This window comes from Vicugna pacos, chromosome 6, assembly GCF_048564905.1.
Source record: "Vicugna pacos chromosome 6, VicPac4, whole genome shotgun sequence".
In the NCBI taxonomy this organism is placed as follows: domain Eukaryota; kingdom Metazoa; phylum Chordata; class Mammalia; order Artiodactyla; family Camelidae; genus Vicugna; species Vicugna pacos.
The window spans coordinates 32804506-32825720 of NC_132992.1; the positions used below are offsets into that span (position 1 = coordinate 32804506).

General features: G+C 53.0%; 2 protein-coding genes across 3 annotated transcripts; both read left to right on the forward strand.

Moving 5' to 3' along the window:
- The first annotated feature begins 3856 nt into the window (after positions 1 to 3856).
- Positions 3857 to 7480, forward strand: MRPL52 (mitochondrial ribosomal protein L52). 2 transcript variants are annotated; one of them, XM_015250382.3, is made up of 5 exons: positions 3857 to 4148; positions 4254 to 4311; positions 4386 to 4453; positions 6492 to 6556; positions 6922 to 7480. In XM_015250382.3, the coding sequence occupies exons 1-5, from the start codon at positions 4043 to 4045 to the stop codon at positions 7072 to 7074; spliced, it is 450 nt and encodes a 149-aa protein (XP_015105868.3). In that variant the 5' UTR covers positions 3857 to 4042; the 3' UTR covers positions 7075 to 7480. The 2 variants fall into 2 exon arrangements, with proteins under 2 accessions (XP_015105868.3, XP_006217280.3); XM_006217218.4 differs by having other exon boundaries at positions 3860 to 4148; positions 4251 to 4311.
- A 1530-nt stretch (positions 7481 to 9010) lies between these two features.
- On the forward strand, positions 9011 to 19322 carry MMP14 (matrix metallopeptidase 14). The gene is made up of 10 exons (XM_072962793.1): positions 9011 to 9397; positions 13355 to 13503; positions 13760 to 13882; positions 14259 to 14566; positions 15106 to 15271; positions 15583 to 15739; positions 15903 to 16041; positions 16174 to 16324; positions 16783 to 16898; positions 17257 to 19322. The coding sequence occupies exons 1-10, from the start codon at positions 9293 to 9295 to the stop codon at positions 17586 to 17588; spliced, it is 1746 nt and encodes a 581-aa protein (XP_072818894.1). The 5' UTR covers positions 9011 to 9292; the 3' UTR covers positions 17589 to 19322.
- Positions 19323 to 21215: the final 1893 nt, after the last annotated feature.

Consider the following 21215-nt stretch of genomic DNA (forward strand, 5'->3'; position numbering starts at 1 on the left):
AAAGCCCCGTGGGGGAAGGGAGGGAGACGCGCCCGCTTGGAGCCAGGGGAGGGGTCTCTGGGAAGGGCGTCCGAACTCTCCGCCCCCTCGGGGAAGCTGTTGCATCAGCTTCGAAAGCCAAATTAAAGAAAGTGGTCTCCACCGGGCCAGGAAGCTGTCGTGCAGTAGAGCCGCCGCCAGGAGGCAGCACTTAACCAAAAATGTCCAGGCTGAGGGTGCCCGGGAGGCTGGAGTCCCCAAAGCACCTTCCATCTGAAGAATCTTAGTGGCAGCTTGGGCCCAACAAAAGAGAGCGTTGCTGAGCTAATTCAAAAGGGATCTGGAAATGTTTCACCACATTTTAAAACTAAAAGAAGATGACTGAACTATTATGCTGTACACCAGAAATTGACACATTGTAAACTGACTATACTTCAATTTAAAAAAAAACTAAAAGATGATTTGTAATACAATTTCCTTTTGTATACCTTATGAACAGTCCACCTTTGGCATCTTTTAAAGCCACTCTGCAGAGATTCACAAAGAACCACCCACCTTCAAGACCAGTCTGGTGGAAAGGCACACAGTTTAAGAGACTTCCCAGCTGCCAGACAAGAAAAGAGTATAGCCTGAGGTCATAATTTACCCATCTTGAAGCTGGGTCATTTAACACAGAATTTAACCTGTACTGATTGAGCAGGGATTTGACAGCCATGGGAAAAGAAAAGGAATATGTTACAATAAATGATGCAAGTAATAAGGAAATAATATCCAAAGCAATGTATCGTGTGAGTGGGTGGTTTATAGTGGTCAGTTCCCACAGTTCTTGCATGGAGTGACAGTGATTTGAGGTGACAGTCACTTGATCAGTGAGCTATCCTAAGGTGGAAAGTAATGAAGGAATGTGAAAGAAGACACTTCCCAAATAGTTTGCTCTTCTTCAGTCTTAAAGTTTATTCAAAATATGCAAAAAGGGGGAAAGGTTGCAAAATGAGGTAGAATTAGCTACCCAGAGTCAGTTTCACTAACGTTGTTTCTCCAACCTCATCATTATTCACCACAACAGTTTAAAAAGCATAAATTTCCCAGTGCACTTGTACAAAAATTACTATATACAGACCTAACAGAAGGGTATTTGAATAAATATGTTGGACCCAAACATGAGTGACTAACAAAACGTTAAAGCCAAATACAGGCCACGATGCCCTTGAGAGGCAAAAGAGTTTAAGTAAGAGGGAAAAGACATGAAGCTCAGATTCCTGATGCTTCCCACCGTTCTTAACTCCAGCCTTTGCCAGATGCAGTCCAGAGACTGAAAGACATTTAGTTAGGAGATTATGAGGCCACTTTCCTGTGGCTCAGAATCTGATGAAGTCATTGAGGAGGGCTGTCCAAGTGCCAGACCCCCTCCCCCACAACAGTGTTCCATGAGGTCCCTGAGAATGCTGATGATGTTAGCTGTCAGCACTAGTGTTCTCTTTCTCTCTCCCTCTCAAAACCCTAACCCGTATTTCCTGCTATTTACGACCCTTGGATTGTCCCCCTGCCACATCACTCTAACCACGTCAAAGGCTGAACTTGTCTTCCTTCCAAAGACCTTTCCCCTCCCAGATTTCCCAGTGTTCCAGATCAAGCTTCCCATCCTGCCTCAAAGTCCCCCAGCTCTGGCTCCTTGACTCCCACAGCTATTAAATTAGTGCATGTGTTCACTTCTGCGTGTGGAGTTCACATTGTCCACATAACTAGTTCACCTTAATGCAAGTGGCCTTTTTTATGATTTTGCTCCCACAGTGTGTGAGCTACTAGAAGACAGGAGAGTTGCTGGCTTAACTCCTCTATGTAGTGGTGGTGGTAGTGCCAGCCTGTCATCTTTGCTGTCAATCTTGAATGTTGACAATGAGGTTATTTTTCCAGCCCTTGGCTTTTACTTCTTGATCCTCCAACTGTAAATTATGTAACGGGATTGCAGTGCTGTCTACTTTAGCTGTCTATCTCAGAACCAGCCAAAGGCACACGGACCCTCCCTTGGGAAAAGTGTCACTCAGTTGTTATTGCAACTGTAAAGTAATAAATCCACAGCTATATTTTGATTCAATGTCCTGATCTCTGAAAACTGCAAGCAATCTGTACAGTGATTGCTTCCTGGACTGTCTTACCTACTTTACAGGTTTATTATGAAAATTTATACAGAAGTGTTTTGTATCATTTATACAGAAGTGTTTTGATAAGTGGAAATTAAGTGTACAAGTGTAAAATGGTAATAGTACTCTTTCGGTCTTACTTCCCTTGCTTAGTTTTTTGGGTCCATCTGTTGGCTTATAGCCAAGACTCTTATTCTCATCCCTTCTATTTCAGCCCTTGCCTGTACCATTCTTATTGTTTTCGAAACAGCTGCTTTTACTTCTTAAACCAGGATCCACCCTTCCCCTCTTTCAAAGCACAGCTCAGAGCCACCTCCTGTGGAAAAACTTGCCGAAGGAAATGATAAACTTCCAGATAGGCCATTACACCCCTCCCTCAGGTTCCCCCAGTCAGCATATGTTTAAGTGTCTAGCCTGGCACACAGTAATGGCTACTTTTGTAGGAGCTTCATATAAAACACTTTCACTTACCTTATCATTCTTGAAATGTTTTCATAAATGTGATATACTAAGCTTTTTTTTTAATGAAGAAATTAAGGATAAGGGGCGAGGGGGGGTCCTGGGTTCAATCCCCAGTACAGGCTCATAAACAAATAAATAAATAAAACTACCTCCCCTCCCCCCCAAAAAACTGAAAAAAATTAAAATTTAAAATTAAAGAAAAATAAAGAAATTTTGGATAAATTACTTCCCCAAAGCAAGTACAGGCATACCTCGGAGATACTGCAGGTTGGGTTCCAGACCACTGCAATAAAGTAAATAACTGCAATAAAGTAAGCCTCACCAATTTTTCAGTTTCCCAGTACCTATAAAAGTTATGTTTACACCATACTGTAGTCTATTAAGTATGCAATAGCACTATGTCTAAAAAAAATACATACTTTAATTTAAAAATACTTTATTGCTAAAAAGTGCTTGAAACAATTCCAGTAGTAACATCAAAGATCACTGATCACAGAACACCGTAACAAATACAATAATATTGCCAAAGCTTGAAATATTTTGAGAATTATCAAAGTGTGACAGAGAAACCAAGTGAGCAAATGCTGCTTAAAAAATTGGCACTGATAAACTTCCTCCGTGTAAGGTTGCTACAAACCTTCAATTTGTAAAAAATGCCGTACCTGCAAAGTGCAATTAAACAAAGTATGTCTGTGAGTGATTAAAAAAAAAGAGGGACACAGCCATGGATCTGGGTTTGCCACTGACTAGTACCTACCTCACAAAGTTTTTGCAAGGGTTATAGTAGACAATGTATGGTGATAGCTCTTATAAAAATGGAATGTGATCTTAGCTCCAATATCTCTTCCTCAGGAAGGCCTTCTTTGACGGCCTATTCCAGATCAAGTTCCTATTATATGCTCCCAAACAACCCCTACTTCCCTTCCCAGCTGTATTATTATTACAGTAATGTATGTGATTATTTGATTATTGTCATATCTCTTTAGATTGGGAGCTCTATCCTAATTGCTGTCTACTTTGTCTCCACAGAACCTCCTGCACAGAATACAGTGCTTGTCACATATAAGCTCTTCAATTTTGTTAGATACATCAGTGTGAGAACTGAAATCCAAATATTCTAATTCACTCTAGATTTGACTCAGGCTGGTAAAAAAAAAAAATTACAGTGATGCCAGAAGACAGAATGAGGTCACGTGGATGTTACTCAACTGAGATAAAAGTTAGAAATAAATTTAAAAGGACTAGAGACCAGTGCGGGGTGATCCGGAAGAGAGAGGGGGAGACCGTTTAAAACAGTTTAGTCTGGGAGGACGCGACTTCCACCCAGGTTGTAAGGACCAATGAACATGCAAACGCTGAACAACCGTCCTCGCCCAAAAAAACCCGGTAAGCAGTTTTGTCCGTCTATTCCGTACGACAAGCCAAGATGGCGGGGCCCCTGATTGAAAATTACATTCAAGATGGCAGCTTCCGGCTTCCCCCGCAGCGTCGCGCGTGGCCCTAAAGGCCACGCCCACTTCCGGCTTCTCCGCCTCAGCATGGAAGCTTTGGGTATATTCCTCTCCGGTAAGTGGGTGTAGGGTCGGCGTAGGGAGCTCGTGGGGGGCTCGCCCGGGACCCCTGAGCTGGCGGCACGGCCACTTTCCCAACTCTGCCCTGTTTTCGCAGCAGGAGTTCGGAGGCTGCATTGCGGCGCCGCGGCTCGGGCTGGCGGCCAGTGGCGACTCCAGTGAGTGCCGGTCTGGGGGGATTTGGGTGGTCAGAAGCTGGGCTGAATCCTCACCAGACTTTTTCTCCGTCCAGGCAGGGCCTTGCCGCCAACCCCTCCGGCTACGGGCCCCTTACGGAACTCCCAGACTGGTCTTACGCGGGTGAGCGCTGATCTGACAGTTAACTTCGGAGATTTTCACCTAGAGGGAACGCCCCTGGACGGAGTAGGGGGATGGTGTCATGGTGGGGGTGTGTCTGAGTGGACAACGTGTTGAACTGTATATTTGGAGTTGGGAGGAAGAAATCCTGTTGTTTATTTTGTAAATTAAACTACGCCTATGGAAAGTAAAGCTAGACAGGATCTTCTTGGCTTGTGGGGATACGCAGAAGATAATCCTCATTTGGGGTGTCCTGGGAGGGACAAGACTTTACGTTTCTCGAAGAGAGACGTTGGGGTTTTTTTAAGTTAGGGAGAACCACCCTACTTTATGGTAAGTAAGTACATCGTTGAGATTTTGTTGCTAAGCGCAGGGAGAGCTCTTCGAAAGGCTGCCTAAATGAGCGTCTCAGAGAGAGGCATAGAAGAGTGAGTACTGAGGATGGCGGCCTCCCTTCAGAAAAGTCTCTTCCTCTACTTTAAAAAAAAAGAAAAAAGGGGGAAAAAAACAGAAAATGTTCCCCCTAGAAAGGAAAGATATTAGAAAACTTGAAGCCACGCCTCACAACAATGGGACTCGGGTTCACAGATGGGAAAATTGAGGCCTACAGAAGTGAATTGCCTGGGAGCACACAGCTAGGTAATGGCAAAGCCAAGACTAGAATTGAGCAGAGTCCAAGCCACCCTCAACAACACAGAGACCTGAATGTTGGATTCTTTCTTTGCCGGGGTGGGGTGGGGGGTGCGTTACATTATTTATTTGTTTGTTTATTTATTTAATGGAGATACTGGGGATTGAACCCAGGACCTCATACATGCTAGGCGTGCACTCTGCCATTGATCTATACCTCCCCCAGTATTAGATTCTATGAGTATGACCCTGCTTAATCAGATACTTGGTGGCTGAGGAGGATGGTGAAGATTTTTTTCTACTTGTTACTTCCTGTAGGAAGCCTTGATTCTCCTTGAAGTAGTACAGAAATAGTGGAAAGACTCTGGAATTGATTCTTAATCTAGGCTTCCCTACTTGCTAACTTTGTGGTCTTGGACAAGTTCCTTAATTGTATCTCTTAGTTTCCACATTTGTAAAAGAACAATACCTATCTTGTTTGGTTCTTGTAAGGATAAAATGAAATGACCAGTGTAAAGCCCCTGATACACACAGTATTGGTTCCCTTTCCTGATAAGTAATCTTATTTTGTCTTGCTTTCAAAATTTGGGGCAGAGTTTTCCCTCTTTTTTTTTGTTTTTTTGTTTTTTGGGGGTTTTTTTCTTTCTTTGTAGAAAGTAAGTGTTCTTTTTGTCTCCATTATAAACTACTTTAGGTCAGGTACTGCATCTTTTCAGCGAGTCAGCAGATATTTATTGAATTTTTGTTATGTGTCTACACTGCACAACAGTGAAAGCAAGGGATACAGTCCCTGATCCCAAAGAACTTAAAGTCTAGCTGGAAAAACAAAGCATGGACATTTTTAAAAATAAAATAATAATTCAGTGCTCTGCCCCTTTCCAGAAGGATTTGAGGTGGCTAAATATGGCTAAAAACAACCAACAGTACAATAAATGTCCCAAAGCAAATAGACGAATAGTAAATGATGGATATGTGCTTCTTTCAGAAAAGAGAACTGACAGTTAAGAGGTTAGAGAAGAATTTCTGGGACAGGCCTTGAGGTGGGCCTAAGGATGAGAATTTGGCTGGAAGGAAAGGAAAAGAGGGTGTTTCATTATGGAGTGAGATGGAATTTAGCAAGGGCTTACTGGTGAGCAGAACAGTAATCAGATTGCTTGAGTGGAGGGTTTCTGAAGATAATACAGGCGATTCAGCATTGCAAAGGACCTGGAATTCCGGGCTAATGAGGGACAAGTAAAATAGAGTAGGAACATACCTAGGGGCTTATTCTTGGTGGTTCTGGCATACCTCACCTTTGAAGATGAGGGAAGTATTCTAAATTAAGCTACAGTAAGTGTGAAATGGAAGCCGCTTTCCCAGGACACTGCAGGCCCTCTCTAACACTTGCCTTTTCTCTCATTTCTATGTGCAGATGGCCGCCCCGCTCCTCCAATGAAAGGCCAGCTTCGAAGGAAAGCCCAAAGGGAAAAGTTTGCAGTGAGTGGCTAGAGCCTCACCCAGGGCAACCTGTGTATAATTAGGGGGAGAAAATTAAATCGTAATTTGTCTTGAGCTATGTTGGCACCTGAACTAATGCATACCCCTCGCTCCCAGGCAAAGGTTTTAACAGTCCTGTGAGAAGGGAGGATAGAGCGTGGCACTCCTAGGGCAGGAACCAGGAGTAGACACACATTTTGCTGCCTTCCTCCCGCTTCCTAGCCCCGGACCTGGTCCCACCCCTTCCCCAGTCAACAGTGTCATTTTCCAGCTGAAACCTCTGGCTTTGATCTGTGAATGAAAGGATATATGGTGCAGCGCCCAAGCCCCAGATGTTATCCACACTGTTTTCCTGTCTGTTTCAGAGACGAGTTGTACTGCTGTCACAGGAAATGGATGCTGGATTACAGGCATGGCAGCGCAGGCAGCAGGAGAAGTTGCAGGAAGAAGAAAGGAAGCAGAAGAATGCTCTTAAACCGAAAGGGGCTCTACTGCAGAAGCCACAACCAAGTCAGTAAAAAGCAGCTCTTGTCTCCCTTCTGCAGCTTCTCTCTGGCTTTCTTTTCTATCACCTAGATGCATCATCCCAGCCAGAAGAAAGCCTTAATGTGCCCCATCTGTCTTCAGAGCAAAAAGGATGGACACCGGGAAGAACAGCCTGTAAGATCACTGCCTGGAAGGGTTGGCTCAGTGCTCTCACCCCTGGCTCTATTCCAGTTCAGCGAAATCTTGCTCTGGGATATTTATCCCCTCTTTTGTAGGCCATAGGACTGGCCCAGCTATGAGCAGGAGCTGCTCTGCGAACATGAAAAGGGGGCAACAGGTTTCCTGGTTTTAGCCAGGCACCCAAGCCTTTAACAGCCCATGCACAGCTCAGGCCACATGCAGCTATGTATTTAATAAATGTTTTGATGAAAAAGCTTTTCCAACTGAGATCCACTTCTTGGCAAGCAACTGATACCAGTTTTCCTAAACTTCCCATATGTGGCCCAGGAGGATACCCCCACTGGGAAGGCTAACATGAGAAGAACCAGACTTGGGTGTTGCATGTTCTGCTACAGAGTTGGATCCTGCGGTTTCTGTGGTTCTGACTGAATTCCAGAGGTTGGTTGGAGAGAGGCCTGCACTTCCCGACCCCCATTTGTGTAGGGGAGCCCTGAGGTGCTCAGCCCCCAAACAGTCACTGTGGAAGAGTTATCTAATAGCCACCATATACCTCCCACAAACCCGATAGCCGCACAGGCCCTGGGGAAATCTTCCATTTTATTGATCATGGCTCCTCCCATGGATTCTAGTGGGGGGAAAGGACCTTTGCTCCCATTACAATACAGAGCAACAGACTTTTCTTGCATTCTTCTGCCACAGATAAGTGATAGTTCCTAGATCTCTAGGATTTCTGTAACTTTCTGCCTCACCTAATTTCTGTCCAGCCTCCTTTATTCCTTCCCTTGTTTCTTTCCCTCCCTTCTTCCCCCCACTACCGCCTTCCTCTCTCGCTGACCAGTGCAATTCTTGGATCTTAGATTTCGCTGATGGTCGAGTTTTCTGTCTCCCACACTTTTCCTGCTTCTGTTGTGTTGCTTTTCCAGATCTAGCCCTCAGCCTCTTATCTGTCTCCCTTTCCCACTGCCATGCCAGCTCTAGCCTGCCCTCCCCCTTCCCTGCATACCTCCACCTTTTGTTCTCAGAGTCTAGTCAGTCCCTGAAGGAGGAGATTATACTCTTTAAGAGATTGCCTCCTTTTCCGGTGTTGAGGGGAACTAAGCTCCACAGTCCTAACTCCCATTCTCTGTTTTTTTAGCAATTTCACCAAACTTGATTTGCCTTTTGCCAGATTCCATGGCTTCACACTCCGTTCCTCCCCAGGGAGTTCTAGTTTAAGGAGCAGCAGATTGTAAGTGACAACAATAAAGGGAGCACATTTGTATTTCTCCAAGAACAGGAGTCCCAGATCCAGTGTGGTGGTGGGATTTGTCGGTGGGTGGTTGGGTTTTGTTACTGTTACACTTCTTTGGCGGGAGAGAGACAGAGGTGATTGTCAAGAATAGGGGCCAAAAATTTCAATATGGTTGAGCCGCAGGTCCCAGCAGATGACCCCTCAAAGCGGGTTTCTAGACAGGGAAGAGCCCCCACCACCATCCCAGACTCTGAGCTCCTTATTTGCACCAGCCACTGAACCTCACAGTACTTCCCACGGAGGTGAGACAAACGCTGAATCCCAGAGGAATTAAGCCACTCAAAATATGCTTAGTGGGAGAAAGTCTCCCACATCCCGTCCCCTGAGTCCCCCCACAGCCCCCCGCTCTCAGCTGTGGCCTCAACCCTGCAGATGGCAGCCTCCACCACAGAAAGGCAACTTAGGTTGTTTTTTTTTTTTTCCCCCGGCTCTTGGCTGTAATTGGATTCAGAAACAACCACGTCCGCACCGGGAAAGGAGGGCATTGGGGCGGGGGCGGAGGGAGGCTGTGGGAGAAGGGAGGGACCAGAAAGAGAGCGAGAGGGCTCGCGATGCAGTTCGCCGACTAAGCAGAAGAAAGATCAAAAAACGGAAAAGAGGGTACGAGCAAACAGGCGCTTTCAAGAACAACCCCTTCATCTCCAAGCTGACAGCGCTCTAGGAATCCAAATTCAGTGCCTCCCGAAGACAAAGGCGCCCGAGGGAGTGGCGGCGCGACCCCAGGGCTTGGGCCCCGCCGCGGAGCCCGCACGGCCCGGCGGCCCGGACGGTCGCGGACCATGTCTCCCGCCCCACGACCTGCCCGCAGTCTGCTGCTCCCCCTGCTCACGCTCGCCTCCGCGCTCGCCTCCCTCAGCTCTGCCCAAAGCAGCTTCAGCCCCGAAGTAAGTGAGCTCCTCCGGCCCTGCCCGGAGTCGCGCCCGCCGGGGAGGCGAGCCCGGGGGTCTCCAAGGGGACAGCCCCCATTCGGAGAGGAGGGCTCTCGGGGTCTTGGCTGCCTCGGCCTGCAGGATCCCCCTTCCTTTCCTTTCCCTCCTCATCTTCAAACTTCCAAGTCGATCCGACTTTTGCCTCCTCCAACTAACCCCTCCACCCCCAACACGCCGCCGACTTTCTTTCCCATTCCTTTCTGTGGAAGAATTTTCCAGCTGGGGCCCACTCCCCACCCCTCCCCAGTTCCCCTGGGCTCTGAGCTCAGCTCTGGAACCAGTCGGGAGCCTGATAAATATTTGGACTCCGCTCAGACCCCGCGCTGTCCTGGTTTCTTGTCATGTACGAGAGTTTGTTGTTTCTTCAACTTTCCAGCTCGCCAGCGCTCTCCCGCCGGCGCTCGCCAGCGCTCGGGCGGCCGGGAGGGCCCGGTGGCCCCCCACGCTGCAGCCGCCGCTGCCGCCTCCCGGGCGGTCCCGGCCCAACCCCGGACGCACCCGAGGCCAGGTGCGGTCGGGGGTGGGCAGCGGAGCGGGCTCGGCCCTCAGCCCATCCCTGCCTCCCCGAGAGGACCCTCCGTGTCCCGGCCCGGAGCCCTGGCGTCGAGGGTCCCGGCGCTGGCGCCCTGGCCCGCGTTTCCGGACACACAAAGCTCTCCTTGTGAGCAGGGGGCTCGGCTGGGCCGCCGCCTCCTCTCCAGCCTCCGCACCCCCATCGGCGCCTTTAGGCTCTTTCTGTTAATTGCTTTTTTATGTTAATTGCAGGGATACTGGGGGCGTCGTACCGGGGAGCTGGGGTGAGGGCCTGGCCCTGGGCGCCTGCACATGTCTCCACTGACTCGGGCGCCCCCCCCCCCCTCCATCCATTCCCCGACGGTGGCCCACCCGGCCCGGAAGCCGCGTGGGAGTTGTCTGAGGAAGTTTTTTCTCTCTCTTTTATTTTGGGGTGAAGGTGGGAGACGGATTTGATCAGCTTCTTATTTTGGGCCATTCCAACCCACTCAGCACTGCCAGGGCCTGGGTGCGGTCGGGAGGGGCCGGGAAGGGCCGGAGCAGGGGGAGGGGATCTGGACTTGGCTTCCTTGCTCCTGGTCCCAGCCCTGGTCCCACCCCCGGAGGAAACATCTCCAGAAGGAACACACTCTCTCTGTCCTGAAGGGATCTGAGGCTGAAAGGAAACATGTGGCCCAAGGAATGAGGGTGACCAGGGAGAGTGAAAATCTGCCCAGGGGCTAAGCCTGACACCGTCCAGGAGGAGGAGGCGGCATCCTCTTTCCAGGCCTGGAGTCTTCATCAGAGGCCTGAGGGGAGAGCTCCTAACAAAAGGAGCCTGGGCATCTGGGGGGCTTCCTGCTGCCAACTTCGCCTGCCCTGCCTTCCTTCCCTCCCTGCCCTACTAGGTCCCCTAGGGGAGGGGCAGCAGCCCTGGCTCTGTTTTAAGTGGGTCATGGGTAGTCCCAGTGCCAGAACCACCATTTGCTTCTGGGCCATGGAGGGGTGGGAGGCAGAGGGAGGGAGGAGCAGGCCAACAGGCTGGGATCCAGGGCCTGTGGAAAAGCCAGAGATTCCCCCCAACCCCCTCCAGGACTCCCAGGCCGGAGGAGTGGGCCTAGGAGTGGGAGCGGTTCCTTATCCTTGACTTTCCCCTAGGGGAGTACCTTGCACCACAAAGTTTTCTCAACAAAGCCGGCCGACTGAGTTCTCTGACCCAACATAGTTGCTCCCTCTCCAGGCCAGTCTGGAGGGAGAGCTGGGGTGGCCCAGGCCTCAGGGAGCCAGCTCCCTCCCACCAGGCCCCCAGAGTCCTGCACCAGCTCCCGGGCAGCCCTCTCCTCCCCTTGGCCTGTCTGGCACTCAGCCCTTCCCCCACTCAGCCGCAGACACAAGAGTCCTCTCTTCTGTGGTTCCGACCTCATCGTCTCCTCTGTGGTTCTTGCTTTGCTCAGAGCCTAGGCCTGGGAGGAGGAGAGGAATGGGAGCACTTCCTTTCCAGGACTTGTGGCTCTCTTGACTCCTTAACTTGACTAAGTCTCCACCTTTCTCTATTGGATATGAAGTGGAGGTTGTGGGTGTGAGTATTTAGATCTGCCTACCTTCTTGAAAGACTCATCCAGAAGAGGGATTTATCCCAGAGCTCCTGGAATATGGATTCTCCCTACCTCTCCCCCACCGTCCCTCCTGTCATCCTGCCCTAGGAGAATTCCCTTCAGCTTTACCCCCAGAGAGCTGAGGGCCTGACCTCACTCCCCCTGACTTCCAGCTCCAGCAGCAGGCCACTCTCATCCTTTCCCAGAGCTGAAGCAGCTGCTCCCCCAGCAGAGGTCATAAGCCTGGGGTGTGACTACCCTACAGGTGAGGCTGGGGCAAAGGGAGTTGCCTGCGTAGTTGGGCACAGGCCACAGCAGGCCTTCTGCAGGCACAAGCTGTGGCATCAGCCAGTGCGGGTCGGAGCAAGTTTAGAGCTCCTGGGAGAGCAGCCCAGGACAGGAGCAGCCTGCTTTGCCGCACTCTGGTATACCAGAGGTTAAACTTCTGCTCCCAGCTCCCCAACCCCCCAAGGAGGGGCTCTCTGAGCCGGGTGGTGCTAGGGTTGTTCTGGCCAGGCCTGTTGGCTGAGGAGAGGCTGTGTTGTTTACATCTTGGGCCCTAACACCCGTCATCAGCCTTGGGGGATCACTTCCCAGAACCATGTTGCAATTCTTGCCCCTGCGGGCTCAGGTCCCCAGTCAGCTGCTCCTGAATCACCCCCAGCCCCAATGCAAGAGCACGGCTCCACAACCAGAGCTGGGGCCTGGGCCTGGCGGTGAAGGGCGACGTGGAGAGCCAACCTAATGACCTAGGGGATGCAGCGCTCCTCTGTGTTCCAAGCTCCCCTCCCAGGCACCCTGCAGCCCCCTCTGGACTCCTTCAGATGGTAAAGCTGGAGCAGGGAGCAGAGCTGTCTAGGTAGTATTTCCCCATAGGAGGATCCCAGGATGCTCATATTCCATATATAACTTGTCTCATTTTACTTTTCAGGCTTTAGGAAAAGACGCCATTGTTCTTACAATAAAGGCTGACTTTTTCCTCAACAGGGCTTTGCAGTGTGTGTATACCTTTCAATCAAACGCCAAAAACCTAGCTTTACCTACAGGCAGTATGCCAGCCTTTATGTTATGAACAATTCACAACATACCTGAAATAAACTACAGATGCCAAAATACTCAATCAAATACTAACCCTAACCACCACCCCAATCTCCCATTCCCTCTACTGAGAACCTTAAGTGAGTCTTCAGGTCCCAAGCCCTAGGTCAGATGCTGTCTGGATGGGGACAGTGGCAGGATCCTGGCTCTGCGGCTGGATCACATCCCCACCACCTCCAAAGGCCCCAGCTTCCCCTGTCAGCAGCCAGCCTGAGCCCTCGCTCCTTTTCTGCCGTCCCTTCTGAAAAGATCTCGGCTGTGAAGATCCTGGAGGCACAGCGTGCCTGTCCCAGGAGGGCCTCATGCCAGGCCCCAGAGTGGAGTCCCCTCAGCCTCTCCCCTCTCCAGCCACCATGGGCTTAACCCAGCCTCTGGTGGGACATGCTGTATTTACAAGAACACTGACACAGAGAACGAAAGTGCTAGAAGGAACCTCAGCTCAGAGAAGACATCCTAGAACTCAAACTACCAGGGCTCCCAGCAGAGGACTTACAGCCAAGGCTCAAAGCTGTGGCTCCCCGCCCCTCTAAGAGGATAAGCCATGCTAGAGCCTGGGCCAGAGTTTGGGTCCAGCCTGGGAGTTCCTCCAGCCCTACTGCCTGAGCCAGGCTGGAAGCTCATTGTCCTTTCCACACCAAGCCAAGAGTGTGCTCCAGGTGCCATGAGGAGGCAGAGGGTCCTCTGGGGCCAGGTGGGGCTGCTCCAAGCCACATCCCTTTCCCTACAGGCCTGGCTGCAGCAGTATGGCTACCTGCCCCCCGGGGACCTGCGTACCCACACACAGCGCTCGCCCCAGTCACTCTCAGCGGCCATCGCTGCCATGCAGAGGTTCTACGGTCTGCGAGTGACAGGCAAGGCTGATGCAGACACCATGAAGTAAGTGCTAGACCCCGGCAGGAATTCTGCCAGCATCCACCGACATGACACCGTGCACCGGAGAGGTTGCCGCCTGAATTCCGCCCCCTACCGCATTCCCACCAGCTGCTCCTCACCCTCTCCTGTTCACCCGGACCTCCTGACCTTGGCTCTTCCCCACAGTGACCCTGGGGCCAGGCAGTCCCCCTCTCTTCTGAAACCCTTTCTCTTTCACACGCTCTCCTGACCACAATCCTCATACCCCCACCCACCCCAGGGCCATGAGGCGCCCCCGCTGCGGTGTTCCAGACAAGTTTGGGGCTGAGATCAAGGCCAATGTGCGAAGGAAGCGCTATGCCATCCAGGGCCTCAAATGGCAGCATAATGAGATCACTTTCTGGTGAGTCCAACAGGCAAGTGGCCTTTCTCACGTCGGGTTCCCCTTCCCTCTCAGTTGTGCTTAGAGACTCAGAGGCCCCCTGCCCTACTCACCTTGTTCCTGGGAAGCCTCCTTGGGAGTAGGGAGGAAAATGGCTCTAATCCTGGAGAGAGATGCAGCCTGTGGAGGGTGTACCCCAGGGCTAGAAGGCCAAAGCCTGAAGGTCCCCTGGGCCCTCAGTTCTTGGGGCAGAGGCATTGTGAGGCGGCAGGAAGAGCTGGGTCAGACAAAGGTGGCTGGGTGGTTCGGCCAAACCTGGGAGAGTCCAGGGAAGGAGAGTTGTGCCTCTTGTTATCCTAACACACTCCCATCCTCTCCCCCCGTGGCTGGACCTCAGCATCCAGAACTACACCCCCAAGGTGGGTGAGTACGCCACATTCGAGGCCATCCGCAAGGCATTCCGCGTGTGGGAGAGTGCCACGCCGCTGCGCTTCCGAGAGGTTCCCTATGCCTACATCCGTGAGGGCCACGAGAAGCAGGCTGACATCATGATATTCTTTGCTGAGGGTTTCCATGGTGACAGCACACCCTTCGATGGTGAGGGTGGCTTCCTGGCCCACGCCTACTTCCCAGGCCCCAACATTGGCGGGGACACCCACTTTGACTCTGCTGAGCCCTGGACCGTCCGAAATGAGGATCTGAATGGTGAGTGAAGTAGCCCTGGGATTCTTATCCCTGAGACAGTCAATAGTCATTTGTACGGGGTTCTCCAGCCTCCTCCCCAAGTCTCAAGGCTTTGGGGGACCACAAAAATCTCCTGGTCTGACTTCCAATGAAAGCAGGAATCCTGTCCTGAGTTATTTACATCTGGTCCCTTCTCTCGCCCAATAACTGACTTCTTAGCCATAGACTTCAAAGCTTCCGCATCATCCACTTTTCCAGGCAAATGTTATGGCTGGCTCCTGGGAGAAACTGGGGCCCACATAAGGCCTTAGCTTCCTTTATCCTAACTCTTGCTGGGACTGGGATCCAGCCCCAGAACACTCTCTCACCTCCACCCAGGAGAGTTGATGACTGATGTTGTGCCTCGGCTGCCAAATATGAGTCTGGACCTTAGGATTTGGTCGCTTTAGGTGGAAAAGATGGCAGGCAGGCTTCAGTGTGAACCTGAAGCTTTTGGTGGGGAAGCAGGGGTCTGAGGGACAGGACCCAGGCTGCCATCATAACCATCCCCATCCCTCCAGGGAATGACATCTTCCTGGTGGCTGTGCATGAGCTGGGCCATGCTCTGGGTCTTGAGCATTCCAATGACCCTTCGGCCATCATGGCGCCCTTTTACCAGTGGATGGACACGGAGAACTTCGTGCTGCCTGATGATGACCGCCGGGGCATCCAGCAACTTTATGGCAAGTATTCTGCACCCACATCTGCTCCTTTCTGCTCCTTATCCCTTCCTGGTCTCTCAGGCCTGTGCATTCTCCCCTCATGCCCTGCAGTAACCCCCACTCCCCCCCACACCCCCTCCCCACCTGCCCCTGCCCCCATCCACTCCCACTTTTGATCCTGTCTTTTCTGTCCTTCCCCAGTTGATTGCTTCAGCCTCCCCTCCCCTAAAGGTCCTTCCACACCTTTACAAAGGTGTCATCTGCCCCTATGTCTATTCCTTCCTTCAACTCTGCCACCAATTCTGAAGTGCCCTTCATGTTCTCTGCCCCAGGGAGTGAGTCAGGGTTCCCCACCAAGATGCCCCCTCAACCCAGGACCACCTCCAGGCCCTCTGTCCCTGATAAGCCCAAAAACCCCACCTATGGGCCCAACATCTGTGACGGGAACTTTGACACCGTGGCCATGCTCCGAGGGGAAATGTTTGTCTTCAAGGTGAGAGGAAGAAGTGGGCTGGTCTAGGGGACAGAAGGGCTCTCTGGCTGGGAGGCTGGGTGGAAAGAGCAGCAGGAGGACTAAATACTAAAACTGAGGCAGGGGGAGCTTTGGGGACTGAGCTGGAAGACTAAGCTACAAGACATAATGAACTGCCTCCCAGGAGCGCTGGTTCTGGCGGGTGAGGAAAAACCAGGTGATGGATGGATACCCCATGCCCATTGGCCAGTTCTGGCGGGGCCTGCCCGCATCCATCAACACTGCCTATGAGAGGAAGGATGGCAAATTTGTCTTCTTCAAAGGTAACCAGACATTCTGCCTTAGTCTTTGGGTGAGGGGAGGGTCTCCCTGGAGGAGCAGATTCCACTTGACTCCTCCAAGGATCCTAGAGCCCAGGTGGAACCCCAACCCTGCCCTTCCCCCTCCAACCCCAGGAGACAAGCACTGGGTGTTCGACGAAGCTTCCCTGGAGCCTGGCTACCCCAAGCACATTAAGGAGCTGGGCCGAGGACTGCCTACTGACAAAATTGATGCTGCTCTCTTCTGGATGCCCAATGGAAAGACCTATTTCTTCCGAGGAAACAAGTAAGACCTCAGCCCCTTGACCCCAGTCCTCCCTCCTCAGACACCACCACCAGATTCCCTTAATTCTGGAGGAAGACCCACTTTCCCCCTGGGATGTTTCCCTGAAGAAGGGAGCTGGTTGAGCTTCTGCTGTTGCCTAGCAATGGGCAGCCTCCACTAGGTGCTGAGTGAGTGGGATATGACCGGGTCACCATTTCAGACCTGGTCATTTGACGCCTCCTGCCCCCAGCACTGTCATTAAGGGCTGCTGGTGGCTCCTTGCAGCCTGGGCCCTCCCTTCCACCCCTCCACCCCCACCTTCCGCTGCTTTCAGCTTCAGGCCCTTATTACTCAAAAGCTCAGTCCCCCTCCCTGTCCACTGCCACCCTTTGCTCACTGGTGAATTCAGTCCTGGGTCCCACTCCCCTCCGAGGACATGCTTGGCATCCACCCACTTCCCTTCTCCTCCTGTCTCCCAGGTACTACCGTTTCAATGAGGAGCTCAGGGCCGTGGACAGCGAGTACCCCAAAAACATCAAGGTCTGGGAAGGAATCCCTGAGTCTCCCAGAGGGTCATTCATGGGCAGCGATGAAGGTGAGAGGAGCACGGGAGGTGTCCGTGAGGGGAGGTTGGGAACAGGGACTTAAGAGCAGGAAGGATGGAGAATATCGGGCAGACAGTAATGTTGATGAGAACAGGAGAGCCCTTGCCACGTGCCAGGCACTGAGTAAGTGCTTTCCACACTTCAGACCCCTTAATCCCCACCACTCCCTCCACCTGGTGCTAGAATTACCTGCTTTTACAGCTGAGCAAACTGATGTTCAGAAGGGCGAGGGGATTAACTCAGCTGGCCCGCACGCTGACAGGTTTTCTTCTGTCCTTCTCCACTCTTGTCTCCCTGACGCTGCCCCCACCTCTTGCCTTCCGTGCCACCTTCTTGCCGACCCTGCAGTCTTCACTTACTTCTACAAGGGGAACAAATACTGGAAATTTAACAACCAGAAGCTGAAGGTCGAGCCGGGCTACCCCAAGTCAGCCCTGCGGGACTGGATGGGCTGCCCGTCCGGGGGCCGGCCAGATGAGGGGACTGAGGAGGAGACCGAGGTCATCATCATCGAGGTGGACGAGGAGGGCAGCGGGGCAGTGAGCGCGGCCGCTGTGGTGCTGCCTGTGCTGCTGCTGCTCTTGGTGCTGGCGGTGGGCCTCGCTGTCTTCTTCTTCAGACGCCACGGGACCCCCAAGCGGCTGCTGTATTGCCAGCGCTCCCTGCTGGACAAGGTCTGACCCCCACTGCCGCCCGCCCACTCCTACCACGAGGACTTTGCCTCTGAAAGCCAGTGGCAGCAGGTGGTGGTGGGTGGGCTGTTCCCACCCGTCCCGAGCCCCCTCCCCCCACTCCCACCCCCCACCTCCCTTCTTCTCAGTCCCGTGACTGGCCTCTCCCACCCTCCACGCTGGCATTGCTTCTTCCCTAGACGGGTCCCCTGGGGGCTGAGCAGGGGCCGCCTTTCCAACCCCTGCCCCTCAGGGGCCCCCGTGGCTTGATGTACGTTCAGCCCCATCTGAATGTCTTGGCTCTGCACTTGAAGGCAGGAACCTCAGACCTCGCTGGTAAAGGTCAAATGGGGTCATCTGCTCCTTTTCCATTCCCTGACATACCTTTAACCTCTGAACTCTGACCTCAGGAGGCTCTGGGCTCTCCAGCCCCGCAAGCCCCCAGGTGTACCCAATTGGCAGCCTCCCACAACTCTTTCCTGCTAAAAGAAATCTAATCTTGTTGTGGCGGGGAGACCCTGAGAGAGTGAGGGGGTGGGAGCTGCACAGCCGCCCTAAGACCTTGGGAGGAAAGCTCAGAGAGGGTGAGTCCTCTCCCCACAGGTCTGCCTCTGCCCCACCTGCCCCCGAGAACATCCACAGAAGGAGCCTGAGCCATTAAGGACTAACCTGGGGCTGCAGAAACCCTTGACAGCCCCGCCCTCCCAAACGTTAGCCTCGAATGGGGAGGTCAGGGTTTCTAGAGCTGAGACCAGGGGGTGCAGCTACGAGGTGGGGTGGGGCCAAGGAGAGAGACTTGGCCCGGAGCCCTGGGGGTGAGCCTGGAGGCCCCAGAGAAAGAAACTTGCTCAAATGCAGGCAGCTGGGGTAGGGACCCATGGGCAGAGCAGTCAGAAGGGACAGGACAGGACCAAAAGGCAAACCAGGGAGGGGAAGCAGGAGTGCACAGCTGGGAGCCTGGCAGGCTAAGCCACCAGGGACACCACAGGGTGGGCTGTGGTACCCAGGGGAGGGCACATTTTATTGGAGCTCTCAGGAAGGGCCTGAGAAAGGCACACCTGCTCCTCCTTGGTGCCCTTGCTTCAATCAGACAGCAGAGAGGGGAAGACAGGGAGCCCAAGAAAGGAGCAGAGAGGGCACACACATCTGGGGACTGGAGACTTGGGACCTTAATGGGAGCGGCCACCTAGTTAGGGAGCTGAGGATCAGCCTGCCTCAGCCAGCCTCTGAGAAGGGGCAGGTGCCTGGGCATCTCTTGTCAGGTTAGCCCCTCACTTCCTGATGCCCCCTGCCCCTCAGCCCAGCGTACAGGTGTCCTGCCCCCCACCCTCCCCCCTCCCCCAGCCCACACATTTGTAGTCTCCTTCGGCCACTGAAGGTGGTCATGGTACCGGAGACTTGGGAGAGTGAGACACCCTGGGGGGGGCAGTGAGAGAAGAGGGATGTCAGGGGTGGGGGGGCAGGGGGTGGGAGAAATGGGGTGAACGGTGCTGGCAGTTCGGCTAAAGTTGTCTTGTTTGGGGTTTTTTTTGTTTTGTTTAATGTATATTTTTATTATAATTATTATATATGAATTCCCTTCAAATCGTTCCTTTTTGTTAACAAGGGGCATGGGGAGGGGTGGGGGTGGGGGGCAGAGGCATCCGACCCCAGGAACCTGCAGGGCGGGGCTGGGTCAGTGCCCTCTAAGGACATTTTTGACCTTGTTCAACCTTTCCACGAAGAATAAACCGTTTCACATTCTTTGTGTGGCTGCAGTTTGTGTGCCTGGGATGTGGCTACAAGGGGGATGGAAAGCAGGAGGGCCATGCAGGGTTTTCAGTGAGGTAGGATTTTGGTATTTTTCATAAAGAAATGTATTTATTGGTGGATGAAAGGGATCCATAGTCCAGAGTTGGGGAGGAGGGCATCCTTCCTGGGGGCAGAAGAGTGGTCCACAGAGCCCAGCTAGCTGCTCTCTCTCAACCTGGCCTAAGAGGCTACCTTTGAGGCCCAGGACTGCAAAGGCAAGAGGAAGTGGCCAAGCTGGGGCCACTCGGAAAATCTTCCTAAATTGCGTTACCCTGTCGTGTGATCCAGCCGCAGATGCTCCAGTTCCTCAGGCCTCGTGCTGGCTGCTGGGGAAATCCCCCATCACCATCAGCCTCGGGCTCAGGGGGCAGGCACTTCTCCCCAGCCCTCTCCCAGGCCTGGGGCTCCCTTTCAGGGGCAGAAAGAACAGAGGGGAAAGGAAGAGGTTGCCCCACGGGCCAGTTAGGAGCAGCTTGCCTCTAGCCAAACGGGTCTCACCACAACTGCCCAGGAAAGGCAGGGTGATCAGGTCGGAAGGACAGAATGACATGGCTCTGTCTTCCCCTTTCCTTAGAAATTGCTGCCCTAGACAGGGTTCCCAGGCTATCGACCCACCCTTCTTCCAAACCAGCCTGGAGGGAGGAATCGCTCAGTTGCTGAGTCAGCTCAGCTGGAGGGGAGCAGCCCTCTTTCTTCCCTCCTTCCCTTCCTGCCTCAGCCCAGCCCTCCCCAGGCTCCAGCCCAGGCCCTCTCCCCGGCCTGCCTCCAGGAGTCCCGGCCCCACCTAAGCCAGGCCTTCTATCCAGCTGCTATTCAGGGCTGGCTGGTGTGATTGCTTTGGCAGAAGGGGTACCCCACCTTCCTGCCAGCCAGCAACCTTGACCCTATGCCTGGCCTCCTGTGCCTCTCCTGCCAACAGCTGTTTGGCAAGGCCTGTGTGTCTCAGTGGAGTTGGACACCACCTCCCTGCCACCCTCACCAGAGGGGATGGGGACCCTGAGAAGCTGGCTCAGGGAAGTCAGGGGCGGGCGTCTGGGGGTGGTGGGGCCCGTGCGGGTGGCAAGGAGCTCAAAGATGAGCTCATGGCCCCTTTGTGTTTTTGTGGCCCACATCTGGAGGCAATTACAGATGTTATCCAGTGGGAGTTCTGCAAAACACAGCTGGAGCCAGTGGAGGAGCACGGGGCGGGGGGACTGCCAGAGGGAAGAGGAGGGGGAGCCTAGGGCTCCCGCGCGGCTGGAGTGTGGTTTCCCCATCACGAGGAAATTGTTTGGCCCTGATTCTGGAATCACAAGATGCTCTCTGAAGCCAAGGGGGAGAGATGGGAATGGAGGACCAGAGACAAAGGGGGAAGAGGTGGAAGAGGCTTCACGAGCAGGGAGAATTCCAGGGTGGAGGCTGCAAGGTCCCGTGCTTCTGACGCGCCTTGGGTCTGAGGGATCCAGCCCAGTGAGGCTGCTCAGGGACCCCACCGGGCCCCAGCTGAGTGAGCCACCAGGTCAGGCTGGGGTTAGGGGAGAGCAGAGGGTCCTGTGGCTCCCGAGAGCCCTGCAAACACTGCTTTCACTGGCCCTACCCTGCTTTGTCCATTGGGCCTGACCCAGTTTCTATGGTTCCAAGTTCCTTTATTCGAAAGCAGCACATGTGAGTTAGAGCAGCCAGAAGGGAGCCAAGGGGAATCTGTGAGGAGGTTTGGGCAGAACCCAGGGAAGCAAGCTCTAAGGAGACTGTACTGGGGGCAAGCATCGAGCAGAGGCTGTACTCTGCCCACCACTGTACCCCACACATTTTGAGGGGGAGTCACACCTCTTTTCTCTGGGGCCCAAGCTTCCAATGCTGCCAGCC